Below are 23056 nucleotides of genomic sequence, written 5' to 3'. Positions count from 1 at the left end.
ATAACCCTAATGAATTTATCTTTGAAATGTTATTTCTAAAAGTTTAGGTTCCAGTACAAGTTAAACAAAAGAAAGAGTAGATACTGCTGTTTTCTTACCTGGAAAAAGGGATAACACAGTCATCAGTGCACCCACCAATTTATTCACTGGAGAAATATAAAAAAGAACCTGGAATGGGGTCAATCAAAATCAAATTAGAAAACCCATGAAGCCATCCATAATGATAACAAATAAAAAAGAGGGAAAAATTATTTATATAAAGAGTAACAGCTGGCCGGGTGCAGTGGCTCATGCCTGTAATTCCAGCACTTTGGGAGGCTGGGGTGGGTGGATCACAAGGTCAGGAGATCGAGACCATCCTGGCCAACAGGGTGAAACCCCATCTATACTAAAATACAAAAACTTAGCCGGGGATGGTGGTGCACGCCTGTGGTCCCAGGTACTTGGGAGGCTGAGGCAGGACAATCACTTAAACCCAGGAGACAGAGTTGCAGTGAGCCGAGATCACGCCACTGCACTCCAGCCTGGCTAGACAGCAAGACTCTGTCTCATAAAAATAAAAATAAAAAATAAAAAAATAACAGCTGCCAGGCGTGGCAGCTGGCTCACACCTGTAATCCCAGCACTTTGGGAGGCCAAGGCGGGCAGATGACGAGGTCAGGAGATTGAGACCAGCCTGACCAACATGCTGAAACCCTGCCTCTACTAAAAATACAAAAATTAGCCAGGCATGGTGGTGCGCACCTGTAATCTCAGCTACTCAGGAGGCTGAGGCAGGAGAATTGCTTGAACGCAGGAGGTGGAGGTTACAGTGAGCCGAGATCGCACCACTGCACTCCAGCCTGGGTGACAGAGTGAGATTCTGTCTCCAAAAAAAAAAAAAAAAAAATTAACAGCTAATAAACATAGAAGTACTAATAGAAAAATCACCATTTAGCATCCACCATGATTTAGGTACAAATTACCAAAAGATGCCAAAACTACTGTGAAACAACAGGATAGTCACAATGTCTGAAATTTATCATTCTACAGATTACCTATTAAGGTGGCAACCACCACGTCAACCAAATGATCAAACTTCACGTCACCAATACTACTACTACAAATGGTTATGGGCTTCCTGATATTATGTCCTGACAGAGACACACCACTACCTGTGTAGGATTCTTACTAAAAAGGTTTAATCTGAAACTAGCCACAAGAAAACAAACAAATCTCACCCTAGAACACTAGTCTGGATTATTTTTAAAATGCCAGTATCACAAAATATAGAAAGAAAAGAACACACAAAAAAAGGTGAAAGAACTTTTTGAAATAAAAAAGAGAGCTAGCAATGCCATAGATGATCCTTGACCGGATCCCAGATTGAAAGCAACAATTAGGTCAGGTGTGGTGGCTCACACCTGTAAACCCAGCATTTTGGGAGATTGAGGCAGGAAGATCACTTGAGGCCGGGAGTTCAAGACCAGCCTGGGCAACAGAGTGAGACCCTATCTCTATTCTTTAAAACAAAAAATTAAATAATAATAAAAAAAGAAAACATCAGCTACAAAGGACATTATCACATCTGGGGAAATTTGAAAATGGACTGTATGTCAGATTCCTCTTATTATCGCAATGTTAAATTTCCTGAATGTGAAAATGATATTTCGGTTATATAGGAATATTTTCTTTTTCTTAAGAAATATATCCTTAAGTATTTATTTAGGAGTGAAGTACCACAATGTCTACAAATTACTTTCAAGGTATTATGATTCAGGGGAAAAAATGAACACTTATAAAGGGATATAGACTGGGTGTGGTGGCTCATGCTGGTAATCCCAGCACTGTGGTCCCAGCTACTCAGGAAGCTGAGGTGGAAGAATTACTTGAGCCTGGGAGTTAGAGGTTGCAGTAAGCCATGATTGCACCACTGCACTCTAGCCCGGGCAACAGAGCTATACCCTGTCTCAAAAAATAAAAAGGAATTCAAAGTGTTCTGTGGCTGGATGGTGATGATGGCTGCATAACATGAATGTACTTAATATCACTGAATTGTATACCTTAAAATGGTTATAATGATAAATTGTATGTCATGTGTATTTTGTCACAATTTTAGAAATTAAATAAAAATTTTTGAAACACCACACTAGTATGTTGGGTTCATTTTTTTTAAAAAACTATCTTTTTTTCTGTTTGAAGGAATACTCATTCATTCATTCATTTATTTATTTTGAGATGGAGTCTTGCTCTGTCACCCAGGCTAGAGTGCAGTGGTGCAATCTTGGCTCACTACAACCTCTGCCTCCGGGGTTCAAGCAATTCTCCTGCCTCAGCCTCCCGAGTAGCTGGGACTACAGGCACCTGCCATCATGCCTGGCTCATTTTTGTATTTTTAGCAGAGATGGGTTTTCACCATGTTGGCCAGGCTGTTCTCAAACTCCTGACCTCAAGTGATCTGCCCACCTTAGTCTCCCAAAGTGCTGAGATAACAGGCGTGAGCCACCATGCCCAGCCTGAAGGAATATATATTTCTTACAGAAAAATAGGATACAGAAAAAAATTTCCTTTAAAAAAATAACCTATGTTCTCGCCAAACTAGGCTGATACCTTTACTTCCAGTCCCTTTTCAATTAATACATATTCATTTATAAAATTGGGATCATGGGCTTGGTATGTTGTAGACAAACTTTTCTCACTTAACATGCCATGAAAATCTTTAAAACAATAAAAACATCTCAGTATCTTTTTTATTGTCTGAAATTATATACAACATGCAAGATAAACTAATAGTTATTCACTTATAATTTATTATTCTGTGACAGACTCTCTTAGAGCTTTGTGTCCAGTTCAGATTAATTTTGGAAAATAGATCTCTAAAAGGAGAATTACTGGGTCAAAGGAATATTTTTAAGGTAGTGAACTAAAGTGGATATTGTGCATGGTCGACTCCCCAATATTCTTTCCACCCTTACTCCACTAGGCACAGTAATATGGTATATAAAACTGGCCCAGATCCAAAGATGGCTCCTGATTAGTCTAAACCAAAGGCTGGTGAACTTTTTCTATAAAAGGTCAGATATATATTTTTGCTTGGTGGGCCATATGGTCTGTCACAACTACTCAACTCTGCCACCACAGTGTGAAAGCAGCCATAAACAGCAAGTAAATAAATGGGTCTGATTTCCAATAAAATTTTATGTATAACAATAGGTAGTAGGTCAGATTTGGCCTTAGGACTAAGCCAATCATGGCAAACCCATCCCTTTGTATTAGGGAGTGGTCAGGAACCCAAGTTTAAACCAATCAGGGCAAGCATGTATTTGGCCACAGGAGTAGCCACATATGTGGCCTGTAATAGGCCCAAACAAATTGAAGGAAAGAATTATTATTTTTTTAATTGTTATTTGTTGAGACAGTGGCTCTATTCCCAGGCTGGAGTGCAATGGCACGATCTCAGCTCCCTGTAATCTCCACCTCCCAGGCTCAAGCCATCCTCCTACCTCAGCCTCCCAAGTAGCTGGGACTACAGGCACGTGCCACCACACCCAGCTAAGTTTTGTATATTTTGTAGAGATGGGGTTTCTTTCACCATGTATACCAGGCTGGTCTCAAACTCCTGAGCACAAATGATCCTCCCTCCTGCTTCAGCCTCCCAAAGTGCTAGGATTACAGGTGTGAGCCACCGTGCCCAGTCAAAAATTCTTATTAGATTGTTTAGGAGGAGGTATTATTTCTGCCGGCAGTTATGATTGAGGAAGCAAATAACCCAATTACTGTCGGCAGTTTCCTATACTACCAGGGAAACTAGGCTCTGAAACAAGCTAGCACTGTGTACTGTAGAGCAAAGAGATGGAAATAAAACCTAGGCACTTAATTACACCATGGAGCCACTGAGTCACACAACCCTGAAATCTAAAGTGAGCCAATAACACGTCCTTTTTATTTAAAGTCAGTTTAAAATTGAGTTTTCTATTACCTCCAGAAAAGCTGTATGAATTTATATTTCTATGGCAGAGAACAAGAAAATGTGCTTCAGCTCACCACAATGATAGGCAAAAAGTATCTTAATACTTTATCATTAGTTTCAATTTTATGAAATAATGTAAAAAAAAGTCAATAAAAGTTAAATACTGCATCTTTCCTTTCATCCCTTAGGATCATACCTTTTTTTCAAGAAGAATTAGCTTAAATAGGATTAAGACCTGCAAAAGAAAAAAAAAAAAATGTTGTATTGAAATGAGAAACTCAAGTCTATAATTCATCTTTTCCCCTCCTAAAACATAACCATAATCATTAATACTAAATACAGCACTTTAAAAAGTACATGAAAAATTATGAACTTATACTGAGAAGTGAAACATTACCTGTGTACTCTTAAATGTGAGAATCACTTAAATCTCTAACTGAAATGATTTTTTCTTGAAGGGGTGGTACCATCTTTGATTGAAGTATCTATAAGCTATTTAAAGGGGACCCTACTCTTTGAATAAATAATTTACTTCTGGAAGTCCAGAGTGTTCACAAAGCAGGTGCTCAGTAAATGTTTGTTAAATGAATAATCTGTGTTTATACCCTTGTCAACATCTGCTTCAATAATAAACATCAGAAGGTATAGGGATGTATATGTTTTACTGAAAAATGCTCCATTCTCAGGGCAACATATAAAATATTCTGCAAGATCAAACCACGTTTCTTTCCATTTTAATCTCACGATAAATGAAATTGCAAAAACAACAGAAAAAATTACCCTATCCTGCAAAGAAGTAAACAGTATTTGTGCTCTTTTAAATTTCTATAATACAAGGACTACCAATACTTTTAATTTTGTATAGTTATAAGGCCAAGCACATCTTAGAAGAACTAAAGCATGGTATGCCACAATCTGCATTCAATTTAGCACACTGAATTGGCAGTTAAATGTGCACACTAAGAACAGTGTTGGCCATTTTAGTACTGTACATCATACATTTATTTAAATAAGGTACCATACCTTGTGTCGAAAATGAAGGACAAGATCTCGAGGTGACAGACCTACAATGTTAACAAAAAAGCTAAACTGTGACTACAATGTAATGTTTTTACTGAAGAAAGGTTATTTTCCCCTTAACGGAAAGAAAGGTTAAAAAAAAAAAGCAGGAATATGCAAATATTCAAATATTTATGTAATGTTTGATTAGGTACACATATACTCATGTACAGTGCTGTTCAGTACAACTTTCTGCAAGGATGAAAATATTTTAAACCTGTCTTGTCCAATACAGTAACCACATGCGGCTTGAGCAATTGAAATGTGGCATGAGTGACTGAGACAAACTGACTTAAGTTTTATTAAAATTTTATTAATTTTAATCTAAATATAGACAGCTATAGGTGGCTAGTAGCTACTGTTTTGGACAGTGCAGGTCTAACACATTTCCCCATTCTACAAACATAAACTATACAAGTTTAGAAATGATATAGCTTATATTATAGAGGCAATCAATGATTAAACAAGGGTTTTGGTCATGGCACTTCATATGCTGTTATTTCTGAAACACAGTCTTTTCTATCGTCTGCCTGAAACAACACAGTACAAGAGAAAATAATTTAGAGAAAATATGTTCTCAGAATAGGACTTCATATTATGCAGAATAATAGTTTACATTACACAGAGGATTGCAATCATAAACTGCAATTGGCAACTGCATGCTGAAATTGGAATTGAGTGAGCATAAACCACTATGTGATTAAAAAGTTTTAATCACAAAATGGATATTTATTGAGTTGCCCATTGAATACCTTGGCTACCAATGGATATTCTGGGTTGTCAAGATAGTATAAATTAAACACAAATCCCTAACCTGAAGAATCTTAGAACAGGAAAGAGCTGAGCATCTTTTTGCTTCATCTGTTACGACAGGGAATTAAGCTGGTCAGCATTAATGCAAGGAAAAGACAAGACAATAAAAAACTTCCATTACTATCCTAAAAGGTAGAAATTCCAGCCTGGGCACCATAGGGACACCTTGTCTCTACAAAAAAAAAAAACAACCAAAACAAAAAAAAAAAAAAACAACTAGCTGGCAGAGGTGGCATGCACCTGTGGTCCCAGCTACTCAGGAGGCTGTGGCAGGAGAATTGCTTGAGCCCAGGAGGTCAAGGCTACAGTAAGCCATGATCACACCACTGCACTCCAGCCTGGGTGAGAAAATGCTATCCATTTTCATTGATAATTGAGGTAGTTTGTCTCAAAAAAAAAAAAAAGGCAGAAATTTACCTTGATTTACCTTGTACATTAATAGTTGTAAATCTGGTATGTTCTAATACTCTTCTCAGCATAAACACTGGCTAATAAGATATTTAAGGAAGAAACAGCATCAAATGTTGAAGAATTTAGATCCCATACAGAGATGTAATTCTAATGAAAGTTTTACATGCAACTCACTTTGCTAAACAAATAGAAATGAAGGAATCTCTTTTAACTTGTAAGTCAGTTAACTTACCAAGATATACTTGGGATCCTTCTAATGAAGCCCCTCCCAAGGAACTATTCATATGTTCATAAAGTTCCTATAAAATATAGATTGAATTTAGCACATTTTACTATCATTTTAGATCTGAATTAGAAATATGTTGATCAGAAAAAAAGTTGGTTTCTTAATTGAGGCAGTTTGTTCTGCTAGGCGCTAAATTTAAAAACAAGCTTCTCTGCAACCTTGCCAGTTCTCATTTCTTCTTTTCTGGATATGAGCAGTATCAAAAGAGATGTGGGCACTGAGTATGAAAAGCTACTCAGGGTATTCCTTTCTCCCTCTACATTTCAGAGCATGTCTCACTCACATAGTGGTATGAATTCCTAGTATAAATTCCCTCTGCCCCTTGCTAAGTCCCTAGCTGTCCTGTTCCCATCAGAATCCATGAGAGATCCATATTCTTTACATGAATGGTGGCATTGAGGAAAACATCCTATCCATTTTCGATAAAATAATCATGTGGTTTTTCTGGTCTATGTATTGGGAGCTAGGAACCAGAAACCTGATATGTAAAAATACTGTGCAGTTTATTAGTAAGATAAGCAAATTTATAGAAGCAATGCCACAGCAAAAGGGCTATTATCCACTAAGAGAAACATTACTGTTAGTTATAGTTATTTGTAGTCATTATTTCCCCCCCCCAAAAAAAAAAAAAGTTTGGTTAAATTTAGTATTTGGGCAGATTCCTAGTCTTTCAATATTTTGATGCAAATGTGTTTTCACATTAGAATGTCTTTCTTAAGGTAATAATTATCCTTCACAGTATTACTGACAATATTTACTTAATTCATGAGTATATCTTCAGCCAAACACTATAGAGGGGTATAAAGTTACCTTTAGAATGGAAATTTGGGAAAAATCCTTCTCTTCAAAATATGCATGTGTAATGAGTTGAAGTTTTGCTTGAAGTAAACCATACAAAGGCTTAAAGAAAAACAGAGAAATTACCATTGATTGATAATAACTGGTTGATAACAGTAAAATTGGTTGATAATAGTAAAACAAACAGAACCCCACAACTTTTTAATTTGAAGAGAACAGGGAGAAAAAAGTTAGTAACTATCCACTTTAGTGCGTATTATTCACAGTTGAAAGCCGTGAAGTCATCTGTTCTTTGGCTGCAAGTGAAAAGTACCTGAAACACAGTACAGTGCTTAAGAGTGTGGGCTCAGACTTGCTGGGCCTGGCTCCATCACTCAGCTCTGGGGAATCTAACCTCTCCACCTCTGCTTGCTGATGTGAACATGGGCATATGAAAACAGTACCCCTTACTTGACTGTTTTAAGGATTAAATAACAGGTAAAAGCACTTGGTAAGAAGTATCTGACACACAGAAAGCATCCAAACATTAGCTATTACTATTATATGATTTAAAACATATTGTAATTCTGCACACTGTTTTGCTGGCGTGTAGTGACATTTATTCATCCTTATAACAGTCTGTTTTTAAATCTATTTGAACATTCATGATTACATTTAAGTTCATTTCCCTTTTTTGTCCTCTGTGGAGGCTCACTCCTCTGGGAGTGGTGGCATGCACCTGTGGTCCCAGCTACTCAGGAGGCTGTGGCAGGAGACAAACAACTAGTTTGTGTCCTTTATCATAATATTGTTTTATACATTTGAGCAAAGTTATCCCTTAATCCTTATTTCTCTATTTAGGATCTTCTTCTACCATTTTCATCTTTTTATTTGTAATGTTTTTTTCTAGATGTTTTCTCATTTCTATGTCCATTTCAGGATGCAATGACCAATGATGTATATATACTCTAATTAACTAAAAACAAGTAATACTGAAAGAGTCTCTTTTCCAGTGTCCCTGTTAATATATCATGATTCCCATCAAAGTATAAAATCATTTTATTTTTATACATAGACTTCAATACATAGACCAGAAAAACCACAACCAGACCTTTCTGAGTAAGCTACCCTCTTCCCGTCTCTTGTGCCTGCTTTAGAGACAGATAAAACTTGATTTTTTTGCTCCAATTTTATCACTTAGTAGTTACATGTCTGTGAGAATTACACATTTTTTCTCTGAGGTATGCCTTTATTTATAAAGTGAGAACAGTAAATACATCTCAATGTTGTTATAAGGATGGAAATGACAATTACATATAACAAGTGTCTGGTACAGAATTAATGCCTGATATATAGGCACTCAATAAATGGCATCTTTTATTATTGTAATCGTCCTTTGAAGAATGATTACTCAGGAAGTCTCTTAACATGTTGCACTTCCTTTAATATCTGGTACTCTTATTCTTCGGTCATCTGGTCCAGTATAAAAAAGCTATTCACTCATGTATATTTTTTTAGGCTACTCTTCTCAAAGCTGTGTACAGGAATCAGATGAATAATCGATCAATTTTCTCACATTGGGGTCTTTTATAACAGCCATTCCTTTTCTTTTCTCTTGTTTTTTTGAGACGGAGTTTCCCTCTGTCACCCAGGCTGGAGTGCAGTGGCTGATCTCTGCTCACTGCAACCTCCGCCTCCTGGGTTCAAGCGATTCTCCTGCATCAGCCTCCTGAGTAGCTGGGATTATAGGGGCATGCCATCATGACTGGCTAATTTTTTTTTTTTTTTTGTATTTTTAATAGAGATGGGGTTTCACATGTTGGTCAGGCTGGTCTCGAACTCCTGACCTCATGATCCGCCCACCTTGGCCTCCCAAAGTGCTGGTATTATAGGTGTGAGCCACCACGCCTGGCCACAGCCATTCCTTTCCTAGGAGACTATTGTTGCCTTATATGTAAAATTACTTCTTGGAAGAAATATTCTTATCCTCAAAATTTTATTTTGGATAAAATAAGATTTTGGCTGGGCACAATGGCTCATGCCTGCAATCCCAGCACTTTGGAAGGCTGAGGCAGGTGGGTTGCTTGAGCTCAGGAGTTTGAGACCAGCCTAGGCAAAACGGTAAAACCTCGTTTCTACCAAAAATATAAAAATATTAGCCAGGCACGGTAGTGCATGCCTGTGGTCCCAGCCACTCAGGAGGCTGAGGTGGGAGGATTGCTTGAGCCTGGCAGGCAGAGGTTGCAGTAAGCCAAGGTCATGCCACTGCACTCCAGCCTGGGCAACAGAGTGAGAGACTGTCTCAAAAAAAAAAAAAAAAAGATTTTGGATAAAACCAAAATGAATAAATGAAATATATCAGCTACCTCATTTTGTTTACGTGTCAACTTACTTTCCAATAGCTATAAGATCTTTCTCTTACCGAGTCTTGGGTAGAGGTGCAAATGAAAACTGCTGAAAGGGAAAGAGAATGAGGAGATGCTAGGGCATAAATAATTTTAATATGTCATTTAAATCTCTTCTTATTCTAATAGTGCCTTATCCTTAAAGAAAGATCTGCCATGAAGGTTTAACATAATGAACGAGTTACTTGGTCTCTTACCAGCTTGCTTAGAACACAGACACTTTTCTGAACAGTCTCTCTGGTGATATCTGCTTGCCTTACTTTCAGTGCCTATTATAAACAAAGAGCAATTAATCAGAATATTTCATAGCAATATTTCAAATATTTTTTTTCAATATAAAAATAGCAATTATATGTAAGAAATTTCTTACATTCAATTAAATTTAAAAAGTTATTAAGACTCTCAGGAAATACTGAACAAATAACTGTCATCAGTTTGGCCCTATGTGCCAGAATCTGTGGGAGGCACTGGGAATATAATAGTGAAGGGACAATCCCGAATCTTAAGGAATTTATAATCTGATGAAGAATACTTTATGTATAAGTCACCAGGCCCAAATCAACCATTCAATGCAAATCAATCACTGTTGATTCTGGTTATAAATGGACAGTCCTTTCAGAGACCATTTTTTCTGGTGAGAAGGGGCGAGTTTAAGAGACAACAAAAGGCCAGGAGCAATGGCTCATGCCTGTAATCTCAGCATTTTGGGAGGCTAAGGTGAGTGGGTCACCTGAGGCCAGGAGTTTGAGACCAGCCTGGCCAACATGGTGAAACCCCATCTCTACTAAAAACACAGAAATCAACCAGGTGTGGTGGCACAAGCCTGTAGTCCCAGCTACTTGGAAAGCCAAGGCAGGAGAATCGCTTGAACCTGGGAGACAGAGGTTGCAGTGAGCTGAAATCGTGCCACTGCACTACAGCCTGGGCGACAGAGTGAGACTCCGTCTAAAAAGAAAAAGAAAAAAGAGATGACAAAAACAGACAGCTTGTTCTCCAGAGATGGAAGAACTGTCAGTAATTTTGTTAAGTTAGTTGTGCCATGTTGCCTGGAAACTTGTATTGGCACCCAGCACCAAACACAAGCATGTAACTTATTTCTCAGTGATTGTGAGGATGACTATGTGAGATTTCTACAGTCCTCTACTAGTAGAGAGCAAACCTTGATTTGATTAACCTCAGGCAAGGCTGCAAGGGAAGTAAGAAAGACTTCCTCCTCTAGTGTACTGCCTGACACCTTCTTGGATCTGTCCTGAGGACCAAGGGGCCCCCATGTTTTCAACTGATGACTGATGAACACGCTTTAAATTAGCTGTGGAGTAGAATCCTTCCTCCTGATTGGATTCATCCACTGTCTCATCTTCATTAAAAAGGAGTAAAGTCTTTCTTCCAGGCTCAAGGTCCCTCCAATAACTGGTTTATCTGTCTGCTTCTATTGCCTATTATCTATTGAGAAGGATAGCAATCATTGGAAAAATGGGCAACTCTAATGTACTCCTGAGTGGGTCAGAACCAGGGAGTGGGGAGACAGGCCGTATTTAAAGGCTATGCAGAGCACGAGGGCTGTTAAAACAGCACTGAGGGATAAGACCCACTTGGGAGAAATAATTTTACTAGTGCTTACATGACATATGGGTAATAAAAGGTATTAAAAGGAGCAAATTTCCAAGAACAGGCAGCAGCTCAATTCATCTCACATGTAAGTATGTAAAGGTAATAGTGTAACAGTGAAATAGCAAAAGAACATAACTAACTCCATTTTTTAGGCAGCGTTTCCCTGTTCCTGCACATATAAAAGGATAATTTTAGAGTACCAAGATAATATGCAAAAATGGCAAGCATGCATGTTTTAAAACCAGCTCTGGGATTTAAAAGGTATGTAAACAACTAATTATGTTTTGTTTAAGATTTACAGGAGCACTGTGGCCTGACCAATGATAAAGAAGTATCCAGCCTCCTTGGACCCTCGCTGGTACCCAGATGTCTGTGTGTCACCTCTTGACACCAACTTCCTCTTCTTCCCCATATCCCTCTCCCATAAAAATCCTCCAGAGAGACTGAAAAACTTACGATGCTACTTTAGAATGCTAGCTCGCCATCTAGCTGGCTTTCCAAATAAATCTGCTTTTCCTCCCAGCAACTCTCTTCTCTCCTGTCTTTTGAGCGGCATGCAGCCAAACCTGGGTTCGATTACAATAGTATATGAAAACATCAACTGCTCAAAGCTGTCAGGCGAACTCTTACTCTCAGGTTTATCTTTTTTTTTTTAAATTTATTATTTATTACTCTTTTGAGACCGAGTCTCGCTCTGCCAACAGGCTGCAGTGGCGCCATCTCGGCTCACTGCGGCCTCTGCCCTCCTGGGTTCAAACAATTCTTCTGCCTCAGCCTCCCGAGTAGCTGGGACTACAGGTGTGCGCCACCATGCCCGGCTAATTTTTTTGTATTCTTAGTAGAAATGGAGTTTCACCATGTTAGCCAGGATGGTCTTGATCTCCTGACTTCGTGATCCACCCGCCTTGGCCTCCCAAAGTGCTGGGATTACAGGTGTGAGTGACCGGGCCCAGCCTCTTTTATCTTTATTTTCTCAGCTTCATTGAGGTATAATTGACAAAAATTGTACACATTTAAGGTGTATGCTATTATCTGACATAATATCTTTAGCTTTAGATTCAGTTATTCATGATATAACACGGATGTTCCAGGTTCCAGGCCGTGCTTAGAGGGTTATTTCATGGTAGTTACCTACTTTGGGTATCCTGGAATTTACACCTGTAGTTTACATTTAAGTGGGTCAGGGGAAAAATAGACACACAGTCTATGAGTCTAGCTGATGGGTACACAGGTACTCAGTGTGCTGTGTTTTCAATTTATCTGTATGTTTGAAATTTCCATCATAACAAGTTAGAAAAAGATTTACTAATTATTCACCCGAGGAAGCTTTTAAAACTTTTAATTGTCCAGGCTCAAATCCCAGAGATTCTAATTCAGTCACTAGGAGGAAAGGCTAGGTACAAGATATTTAAAAAAAAAAAAAAAAGTCTCCAGGTAATTCTGATTAAAAATCGTTGTTTTAGAGCAGTGGTTGTGAATCTTGACTATGTAGAAAATCACCTGGGGGGCTTTTAAAACACTCCCACCTCCCATGTCTAGATCATTAAATCAGAACCTTTTGGGATGGGGGAAGACCCACTCATCCTAGCTTTTAAAGCTCTCCAGGTGATTACAATGTGCAGCTGAGCTTGAGAACCACTCACTACTTTAGAGTATTACTGACCTTTTGAAAGAGCTTTTTACTCATCAAGATTATCCCCACCACAAAAAAAACAGTGCTACACATAAGCAAATCATGAAAGGTGGGGCCACCATCTTGGCTTATTTGAATTTATTAATTAGAGCTATTATAGTAAGTCAGGCATTAAGCTAGCAAGTAGTTAACAATAATCAAGACTGGGCACAGTGGCTCAGCCTGTAGAGGCTGAGGAGGGCAGATCACTTGAGCTCAGGGGTTCGAGACCAACCTGGGCATCATGGCAAAACCCTGTCTCCATAAAAAACACAAAAATTAGCTGGGCGTAGTGGCACAAACCTGTATCCCAGCTACTTGGGAATCTGAGCTGGGAGGAGGGCTTGAGCTTGGGGTCAAGGCTGCAGTGAGCCCAGACTGTGCTACTGCACTCCGGCCTAGGCAACAGAGTGAGACTCTTCCTCGAAAAAAAAAAAAAAAAAAAGAGAGAAAAGAAAAACAAAGAAATCTTAGAGATAATTAAGACAACTTATGAGTAGCTGGGAGCCCCTCTAAGCATGTCCCACTACTTCTGAAATGCTGCTTAAAAAAAAGCAAGGCAGAGTGGTGTACACCTGTAGTTCCAGGTACTCAGCAGGCTGAGGCAGGAGGATCCCTAGAGCCTACGGGTTTAAAACCAGCCTGGGCAAAACAGTAAGGTCCTGTCTTTAAAAAAATAAAAAAACTAAAAAACACACAAGCATTACCACTCAATGTTTCTAAGTTATATGCCAAACACTAGAAACAGAAAATTTAAAGACATCTTGAAATGTAAGTACAGTATTTAAAAGAGAAATGGATAATTTATGTATCACTATCTAAAAACAATGTACAAAATATTATGATACAAATATAAGCATAGCCACCAATGTCAACTTAATAAAATGTTTCTGTGAATAAACTGGTACTATCGAAAAAACAGCTACAAATTGTATACAAAAATCTAAAACAACATTACAGGCACCACTGAAAAATAAAGACTGTGTTTCTCTAAGTGTCCAACATCTAAGAAAGGACTCTGGAGTTGTTTTTCATTATTAACTATCATACCTTGGCTTCAATTTGTCGATAGCAAGAGATACCAAATACTGTGGCTCCATTTCCATTTCTGGGTGGCAAGTGAAAAAACACAGTATCTAAGAGATACATAGAAAAACGTAAATAGTGAGGTGAATTACCCTTATTAATAAGTAGTAAAATCTGAAGCTATCATAATGCAGTCATTAACACAAAAATGATAAAACAAGGAATCCAAATCATACTTATTTGTAGCACCACAACCAGTGGTTTCCTATCATTTTTCTCATTGCCTATGGTAAATACTCATCACAAAAAGCCCAAGAGGCTGAATTATAACAGGTCAAACAGACTACAATTACAGAAAATACTTAATCTTTAGGGAATCATTCTAGATTAAAACAAAGTAGACAATCATAAAAGCCAATAGCAACACATGAACCTTGAATGAATACAAGAAATCTGCGGGACAACTGAGAAAATTTGAACATAGATTGGATGTTAGATAGTATTATGAAATTACTGTTAAATCTCTTAGCTGTGATAATGGTACTGGAAGTTACACTGGGGAATGATCTCATTCTCAGATCTTAAGTATTTAAAGTGTCACAATGTTTGCAACTGCTTTTCAGATAGTACAGACAAAATTATATACATAAACAAATACAAAGAAAATCTGTAGAACATTTGCTATAATCTTAATTCACATGTTTGCAGCAGTCCTTTTGCTGGGCATGGTGGCACCGCCAGGCATGGTGGCTCACTTCTGTAACCACAGCTACTGGGAAGGCTGGGATAGGAGAACTGCTTGAGCTCAGGAGTTTGAGACCAGCCTGGGCAACAGGGCAACAGTAAGACTCCGTCTCCAAAAAAAAAAAAAAACAGAAAGAAAAGCAACAGCAACAATAACAACAAAAACATTTTTGTAGAGCATCAAATACCATAGTAAAATACAGCTCTTCATTAAGTCAGGCAAAATACTCATTTATAGGGTGGTAGGAGATTCGGTAAGAACTTCACAGCCCTGCTTTGAGGGTGTTAACATGCTCTGCATGCAAGCAAGCAACCCTGCAAGCTGAGTACTTGTGACAGCAATGGTTCCAGAGGCGCAAAAACAATCTCAGCTGCTTCTAAGGTGGGCACTGGAGCAATAACCTAGTACTGCAAGTATGCAGCTAGCAATGTCCCAAGCAATGTACAGCTGGTGCTGGTAAGCCCCCTGGTGTGCCTCTGAGGAGTATGATGTATAGATGTAGGAAGTGCTTCCAGTGGTGGCTGTCCTACTCTGGCTAATCACTTGGCAGAAGCGTGGCCAAGGTTCACTAGCTGCAGTCAATGTAAGCCTGGCACTCCTTTAGAGGTGCTCTAGTGAATGACTAGTTATCTCCAAACAAGCATGTAAATATTTTATAAATAGTTCTAACAGGCTGAAGGCCTTTAATGTCTCAAAGTATTTAGAACCTAAGCTATCTTGGCAAATTTTTTCAAAAATGTCACCTAACTGGTTCACTGTCTTGTGACATACCTTCCTGGTAGTTGTGTGCGCCATCTGGTAAGGCAAGGAAGGGCAAATACTTCCATTCTTCAGGTAAAGTGTGGCTGTCATGTCCATCTCCTGGAATCAGGGGCGGGTAAGAGAATTCAACCTAAAATAGCAAGGAATGTTAGCCAAAAGGTAGTTGATCAAAGGAAGCATTTTATTCTGATATGTAAAAATGCTTTTAAACCTTGAATGACAGAAGTCAGGATAAGCCACACTGTATAATGTCATTTGATATCATCAGCAAACCTATGGCATGGAAGAGGGGTAAAAAAAGCAGTAAAAGGAGGAAAAGTTTATAAGCTTTTCTCCACTTTCTGATTTAAGGGCTGTTAAACTTTAATATGCATAAGGGGTAGTGGGGTTGGTGACTGGACTGCAGATTGATATTTGGGGGCTATCATCAAACAGATGCTAGTTGAAGCCATAGGGCCCTTAGGAAAACCAACGGCCTACCGAATTGAGTAGGAGAGGTCCAACAAAGGACCCCCAAATTTAGCCCAGAATCACTTTTAGAACCAATCCTTAATGTGGAAAAATAGGATGGCTCATCTTTCCACATTTCAATGAAATCAAGCTGCCACTTGAATCACAGGAGAGAGTCAACTGTAAAAGGTTTTAAAAATGATTAAAAATTTTTTTTTGTCCACTGAATTTAAAATTTGTGATTTTTTTTTTTTTCTTTGAGACAGTCTCGCTGTCAGCCAGGCTGGAGTGCAGTGGCATGATCTCAGCTCACTGCAACCTCCGTCTTCCGGGCTCAAGCGATTCTCCTGCCTTAGCCTCCAAGTAGCTGTGATTACAGGCGTGTGCCACCACACCCGACTAATTTTTTTGTATTTTTAGTACAGACGGGGTTTCACCATGTTGGCCAGGCTGGTCTCGAACTCCTCACCTAAGGTAATCCGCCCGCCTTGGCCTCCCAAAGTGCTGGGATTACAGGCATGAGGCACCGCGTCTGGCCAATTCGTGATTATTTCTAAAGGTGATCCAATTCCAAATTTAAAATGTTTAAAGACACCAAAAAAAGGACTGTAAAAAGACTGCCTCGCACCCTTGGGAGGCAGCTACCCAGTCCCTGCTCCCATCTCCAGAAGCAATCAATGTTTTTCATTTAGAAGAACTCTTCAAAAGTTTAGATTAAGGAGTAAAACTTTTCTTCCAGAGATCATTTAAAATCAACTGAAAAATTGGCTGGGCACAGTGGCTCACACCTGAATTCTCAACACTTTGGGAGGCTGAGGCGGGTGGATCACCTGAGGCCAGAAGTTCGAGACCAGCCTGGCCAACATGGTGAAATCCCGTCCCTACCAAAAATACAAAAATTAGCCGGGTGTGGTGGCACACGCCTGTAATCCCAGCTACTCAGAAGGATGAGGCAGGAGAATCACTTGAACCCAGGAGGTGGAGGTTGCAGTGAGCGGAGATTGTGCCACTGCACTGCAGCCTGGGCAACAAGAGTGAGACTCTGTCTCAAAAAAAAAAAAAAAAAAAAAAAATTAACTGAAGGTGAGGCAAAAATATCCTCCAATTACATTTCTCTGTATCTTCTCTATATATCTATCATACAGGTTTCATCCTAATTTGCTTTGTTGGACAATTTTTTAAAAGTGTGAGGGGCCGGGCACGGTGGCTCAAGCCTGTAATCCCAGCACTTTGGGAGGCTGAGACGGGCGGATCACGAGGGTCACGAGATCGAGACCATCCTGGCTAACACGGTGAAACCTCGTCTCTACTAAAAAACACAACTAGCCGGGAGAGGTGGCGGGCGCCTATAGTCCCAGCTACTCAGGAGGCTGAGAGAATGGTGTAAACCCGGGAGGTGGAGCTTGCAGTGAGCTGAGATCCAGCCACTGCACCCCAGCCTGGGCGACAGAGCAAGACTCCGTCTCAAAAAAAAAAAAAAAAAGTGTGAGGGAAGGCAGGATGTGACGAGGTGAGAAACACACAAATTCCCAGAATTATTTTTTAACACCAAAAATAAATGCAAGAAAATAAATAATCATATTTTATGTAATCAATACCAAAGTCCCATATATAGTGTATTTATCATAAGGAGTCGTGGTAATTATTACTAAACAATCTTTTAGAAAACCATCAAATAAATTCTGATGCACAGATATTTACTTAAAATGAATTTTGTATGAGATAGACATATTTTTAAATAAGCATAAACATCATGTACCCCAATTCTCATGAGGCACTCTTTAGGGTCCAAAAAATTTAATATAGAAAATTTCTAAAGAGTAGTACAACAATGCTTAATCTCATTTTTAATCACGGAACTGCAATTTGAATTAATATAATTTTTATCCATCTATTGAAAAACATTAAAAAGAAGCCTGCTGTGGGAATGTACAGTACACTGGCACAACAGTTTGGAGGGCAACTTGGCTATATTATCAACAACACATTTACCCTTTATTAAGATAACAAAATGAGAGGCCCTTAGACTGAGGTGGCTCTAAGGCTCAGGGTTCTACTTAAGCAAACCAAAACTGAATTTAAAAGATCACCAAGCTTAGCTCAGCCAAAGGCAGGCAGCCAACTGGGCATTAGTTACATTTTCTTAAACTTCCCACAGGCATGGCCCAAATAAGGCAACTGCTCAAATTTTAACCAAATAATTTCTTTGCTCTACATCTATATTCACCCTATAAATGCCTTCCCTCCTGCTCCTTTAGGAGAGCCCCAACCACTTCTGGTTTGGAGCTGCCTGACTCATGAAGCACTGTTTGCTCACACACACTTCTTAAAATCTTAATGTGCCAAAATTTATCTTTTACCACCTTTGACTCAGCAATTTCAGTTTTAGAAATTTATCCCATAGATACTCTCACATATTCGGATACATACAAAAATGTTCATAGCAGTATAATTTATTTCAGCCTGAAAGGGAAACCTAAATATTCATCATGAGTGGTTACATCAGTGGTTTCTATCAGTTTTGTCCAGTTGTTAAAAAGAATGTCAGATTCTATATACTGATAAAGCAAGACAGCCACAATATCCTGTGTGGCAGGCGAAATAATGGCCTTCCAACGATATGCTCATCCCCCAACTTTATTTGTTACCTTACTTGGCAAAAGGGACTTTGCAGATATGATTAAGGATCTTGAGCTAGGGAATATCCAGGTGGGTAAAGTGTAATCACAGAGTCCTTATAAGAGAGGAAGAGGAATCAGTGAAAGAGATGTTTGAAGATGCTATGCCATTGGCTTTAAAGATGGAAGAAAAGGCCATGAAACAAGAAATGCAGGAGACCGTTAGGAGGTGGAAACAGTAAGCAAATCAAGTCTTTCCTGGAGCTTCCAGAAGAAATGGAGCCCAGCCAACACCTTGATTTTAGCCCAGTGAAACCCATTTCAGAATTCTGACCTCAGAACTTTAATAAATTTGTGTCATTTTAAGGCATTACATTTGTGGTAATTTTTCAGCAGCAAGAGAAAACTAATACATACTGTTAAATTTTAAAAGCAAGTGGAATATCAGTAAACAGCGTCAGAGGCACCATAACCAGAGTGACTCCATCCTGAATAAAGGCTGGATAAAGCCAAACCTGCTGTGGTATGTTCCCAGGGGACTGGGCACTCTTGGTCACAAGGCGTTTATGTTTGAGGGAACGAGTTAATGATGTTAACTAACTGAAGACCTAGGACTTATGGAAATGTCCCAGTACTTTAAGAACAAAAAGCATTCTTAGTTTAAGAATAGGTTTTGCTTTAAAAATAATAGTACACTCAAATTCTTGCTAAAATCAATAGTAATATAGGAAAATAACAATACTAACAGCCTGTCACAAGCTGATCACAAGCCTTTGTAATGAAGCACACTTTTCTTTTCCTTTTTATTTATTTATTTACGAGATAGAGTTTCACTCTTATTGCCCAGGCTGGAGTGTAATGGCGCGACCTCGGCTCACAGCAACCTCTGCCTCTCGGGTTCAAGCGTTTCTCCTGTCTCAGCTGCCCGAGTAGTTGGGACTATAGGCATGCACCACCACGCCCGGCTAATTTTGTATTTTTAGGAGAGACGGGGTTTCTCCATGTTGGTCAGGCTAATCTGGAACTGCCGACCTCAGATGATCCTCCCACCTCAGCCTCCCAAAGTGCTGGGATTATAGGCGTAAGCCACTGTGCCCCGCCAAAGTTCACTTTTCTTAATAACCTATATTAGCATTATATTTGAAATGGGTACACCCTCCTCTTGCTCTCTGAGGATGCCCTATTCTGTAATTCAGCAGTCTGTAATAAATTCTTTTAACTTCACTCTACTGTGACTTGCTCTGAATTCTTTCCTGCATGAGAGCCAAGAACCTGGTGTTGGGGTCTTGGACAAAACCCCTTGACTGGTGATGGTAGTATAATTCTGTATTTACTGTGATTCCATTTGTGCAAAAAAAAGTTTCTGTAAATGGATTTTAAAAACATGCTTGAAAAGATACTTGAAAAACTATATATGCTGGCATATATAAAACTAAAAACTGCTGGCAGACGTTTTAACTCCGGAGAGGAGAATGAAGTTGGGGACTGAAGATAAGTGAATACTCCTGTTACTTTAAAAAAAATTGCCACCTTTTTGTTTTGAAATTTTCAAACTTACAGAAAGTTAAAAGAATATGAACAACCTAACAAACTTGATCTTTATTTACCAACTGCATTGCTTCTCTTTAGCCACACTTGTTTTATGTGTTGTATGTGTACACAAAAACAATTTTCTAAATGATTTAACAGCAAGTGGAGCATACTACCTTTACTTTTAATTAAGTGTTTTTTAAATGGATATGTATTGCTTTCAAGATTAAAAATAAATAAATAAAAAAGACAGTCACAAGCAGTTCTTAACTTCTGAAGGAAATCTTATTTCCATCCTATAATCTTGGGAGTTAAAGGCAGGTATAGAAATCTATCTTCTTTTCTGAAGATTTAGTTAACAGGTTGCCATTGGCCAGAAGTTTAATTAATATCTGAAGCTATGCTATGCTTAACATATTCTCCGAATTTCCAACTCTACTGAAGGAAGATCAGTTTTAGATGGTTCTAGCTGAAACTGAAAACGCAGTTGACTCAAAACTGTCATAAATAGAAGTGTGGATACTACATGTATTCCAAGAATTCCATGGGTAAAATTAACGTTGTTCTAGCCTGACTTGGGCCCAGAGTACTTATAACATTGCTTCATTGGGAAAGTGTCCAGAATTTCAAACAGTCAACTTTTAGAACACAAGTCTTTCATAAATTGCAGACTGCCTGTACTGTGTTGGCAGCTTTCTATAATTCTCTTCTCCTGCTGGTAGATTTTCTACCAACAAATATATCCATTTGGAAACTGCTGAAATTGCTAATCAAGTTCAAAACTGTTAATTAAAACTCCTTTCTGGCTGGGCGCGGTGGCTCACACCTGTAATTCCAGCACTTTGGGGGACCAAGGCAGGCGTATCACGAGGTCAGGAGATCAAGACCATCCTGGTCAACATGGTGAAACTCTGTCTCTACTAACAATACAAAAAATATTAGCTGGGCGTGGTGGCAGGCCCCTGTAGTTCCAGCTACTCAGGAGGCTGAGGCAGGAGAATCGCTTGAACTCGGGAGGTGGTGGTTGCAGTGAGCTGGCGCCAGCATGGGCGACAGAGAGACTCTGTCTTAAAAAAAAAAAAAAAAAAAGGATATATATTGTTTCATCATTTTAATATCAATCCTCTATTGTTGAGTTTTTCTAGTTTTTTAAAACACTATACCACTGCAAACTGTTCAGAATATTCAAATGTGATATAATTAAAAATACATATATTTGGTCTTTGTCCCTCATTCCCGGAACAAAACTCCTAACATCCTTGGAATTTCCTGAGTAATAGGAACATCTTTTGTTATTCATAATAAGCCCCAAATCAATCATACTTGAGTTTATGCTAAGGTGACTCTAGTGGTAGGAGGACCTAGATAGCTTCAGGACAGGGACTGATCTCCAGAAAGACCAAGCCTTGATTAAAGGGATGGAACTTTCAGCCCTACCCCTTGACCTCCCAGGAACAGTGTTAAGAGTTTGAGTCTTATCACCAATGGCCAATGATTTAGTCAATCATGCCTATACAATGAAATCTCCATAAAAACAATGGGATTCAGTGAGTTCCTGGATTGTTGAACACATCAAAGTGCTGGGAGGGCTAAAGATGGCATGGAAACTCCCTGACCCTCCAACCAACATACTTGCCTTATTCATCTCTTCCATCTGGTTGTTCCTGAATTGTATCCTTTAATAATAAACCAGTAAATGCAAGCAAAGAGTTTTCCTGAGTTGTATGAGTCATTCTGGCAAATTATCAAACCTCAGAGAAGGTTATGGGAAGCCCTGAATTGGCAACAAAGTCAGAGAGAGATGGGGTGGCCTGGGGACCCAGGACTTGTGATTGGTGCCTGAAGTGAGGGCAGTTTTGTGGGAATGAGTGAGCCCTTACAGAGTTTGACGTTAACTGAGTAGTTAATGTCACAATATGACTGAATTGTAGAATGCCCAGTTGCTATCTGAGGATCCATAAGAATCAAAGATTAAGCATGAAAAAAAATGTTATTCCCAAATTGATGGTATATTTAAATCTTAAATTGTATATTTTTCATATTTTAAATACTGACTGAATACTCAGTCCCCTTTCTATACATCCAAATTAATCCACACAGACACAAAATTTCATGGCACAGAGGCTAAAGAGGAATTCTCTTGGAAGTTAACATGAGACTCTTAAATACTCAGTTGAATCAAGACAATTTAAATAGTAATGCCAATTAAACTAACCAGTACCACATAAGTGAAGGTAAGCGTAGTAGGCTGCCTCACTGCAAAGCTCCAGGGAGAACCACGTTGTCATTTACACAAATGGCTCTCCATGGAATTGTATCACGAAGTACATATAGCTGTACATGGCAGCCCTAAGTATATGTACAAAACCACAGACAAAAACCAATGCTAAGTACTCAGATACATCAGTCCTCAGGCTGCTATGAAAAAATACCTGAGACTGGGTAATTTATAAAGGAAAGAGGTTTAATTAACTTACAGTTCTGTATTGCTAGCGAGGAAACTTCAGGAAACTTATAATCATGGCAGAAGGCAAAGGAGAAACAGGCACCTTCTTCACAAGCAGTGGAATGGAGTGAGTGCAAGCAGGGGAAATGCCAGGTATTTATAAAACCATCCGATCTCGTGAGATTCATTCACTATCACAAGAACAGCATGGGTGAAACTGCCCCCATGATCCCATTACCTCTACCTGGTCCTGCCACTGACATGTGGGGATTATGGGGAATATAATTCAAGATGAGATTCTGGGTGGGGACACAGCCAAACCATATCACCAGAAATTGAGAAACACTTATTCTCATCCAGTAGGGTTATTAAATAGTGAAATTTAATGGCCCAAAATCTAAATCAAATTTGGGGATCAAAATAGGGTCTGCCAAGATAAATTTAACAGTTTGAGGAAAGAACAATTCACCAGGTCACGCAACCCTCAGAACAAGAA

The 23056-nt window shown here is 38.9% G+C and overlaps 1 protein-coding gene across 2 annotated transcripts in view; it reads right to left on the bottom strand.

Annotated features, from left to right (window-relative positions):
- The window catches only part of AVL9 (AVL9 cell migration associated), a 103032-nt gene that overhangs the window by 29363 nt on the left and 50613 nt on the right, over positions 1 to 23056 (bottom strand). For both annotated transcript variants that reach the window (XM_023186028.2, XM_023186029.3), the window contains exons 2-9: positions 15526 to 15646; positions 14034 to 14119; positions 9898 to 9969; positions 7329 to 7418; positions 6465 to 6531; positions 4973 to 5013; positions 4146 to 4184; positions 99 to 168 (exon numbers count right to left, since the gene is read on the bottom strand). In XM_023186028.2, the coding sequence (XP_023041796.1) occupies positions 99 to 168; positions 4146 to 4184; positions 4973 to 5013; positions 6465 to 6531; positions 7329 to 7418; positions 9898 to 9969; positions 14034 to 14119; positions 15526 to 15646 (586 nt within the window). The remainder of the gene's footprint in view (positions 1 to 98; positions 169 to 4145; positions 4185 to 4972; positions 5014 to 6464; positions 6532 to 7328; positions 7419 to 9897; positions 9970 to 14033; positions 14120 to 15525; positions 15647 to 23056) is intronic.

The sequence above is a fragment of the Piliocolobus tephrosceles genome, chromosome 8 (genome assembly GCF_002776525.5).
Source record: "Piliocolobus tephrosceles isolate RC106 chromosome 8, ASM277652v3, whole genome shotgun sequence".
Lineage (NCBI taxonomy): Eukaryota > Metazoa > Chordata > Mammalia > Primates > Cercopithecidae > Piliocolobus > Piliocolobus tephrosceles.
The sequence above is the reverse complement of the archived record's forward strand: the minus strand, read 5'-3'. Positions and strand labels throughout refer to the sequence as shown.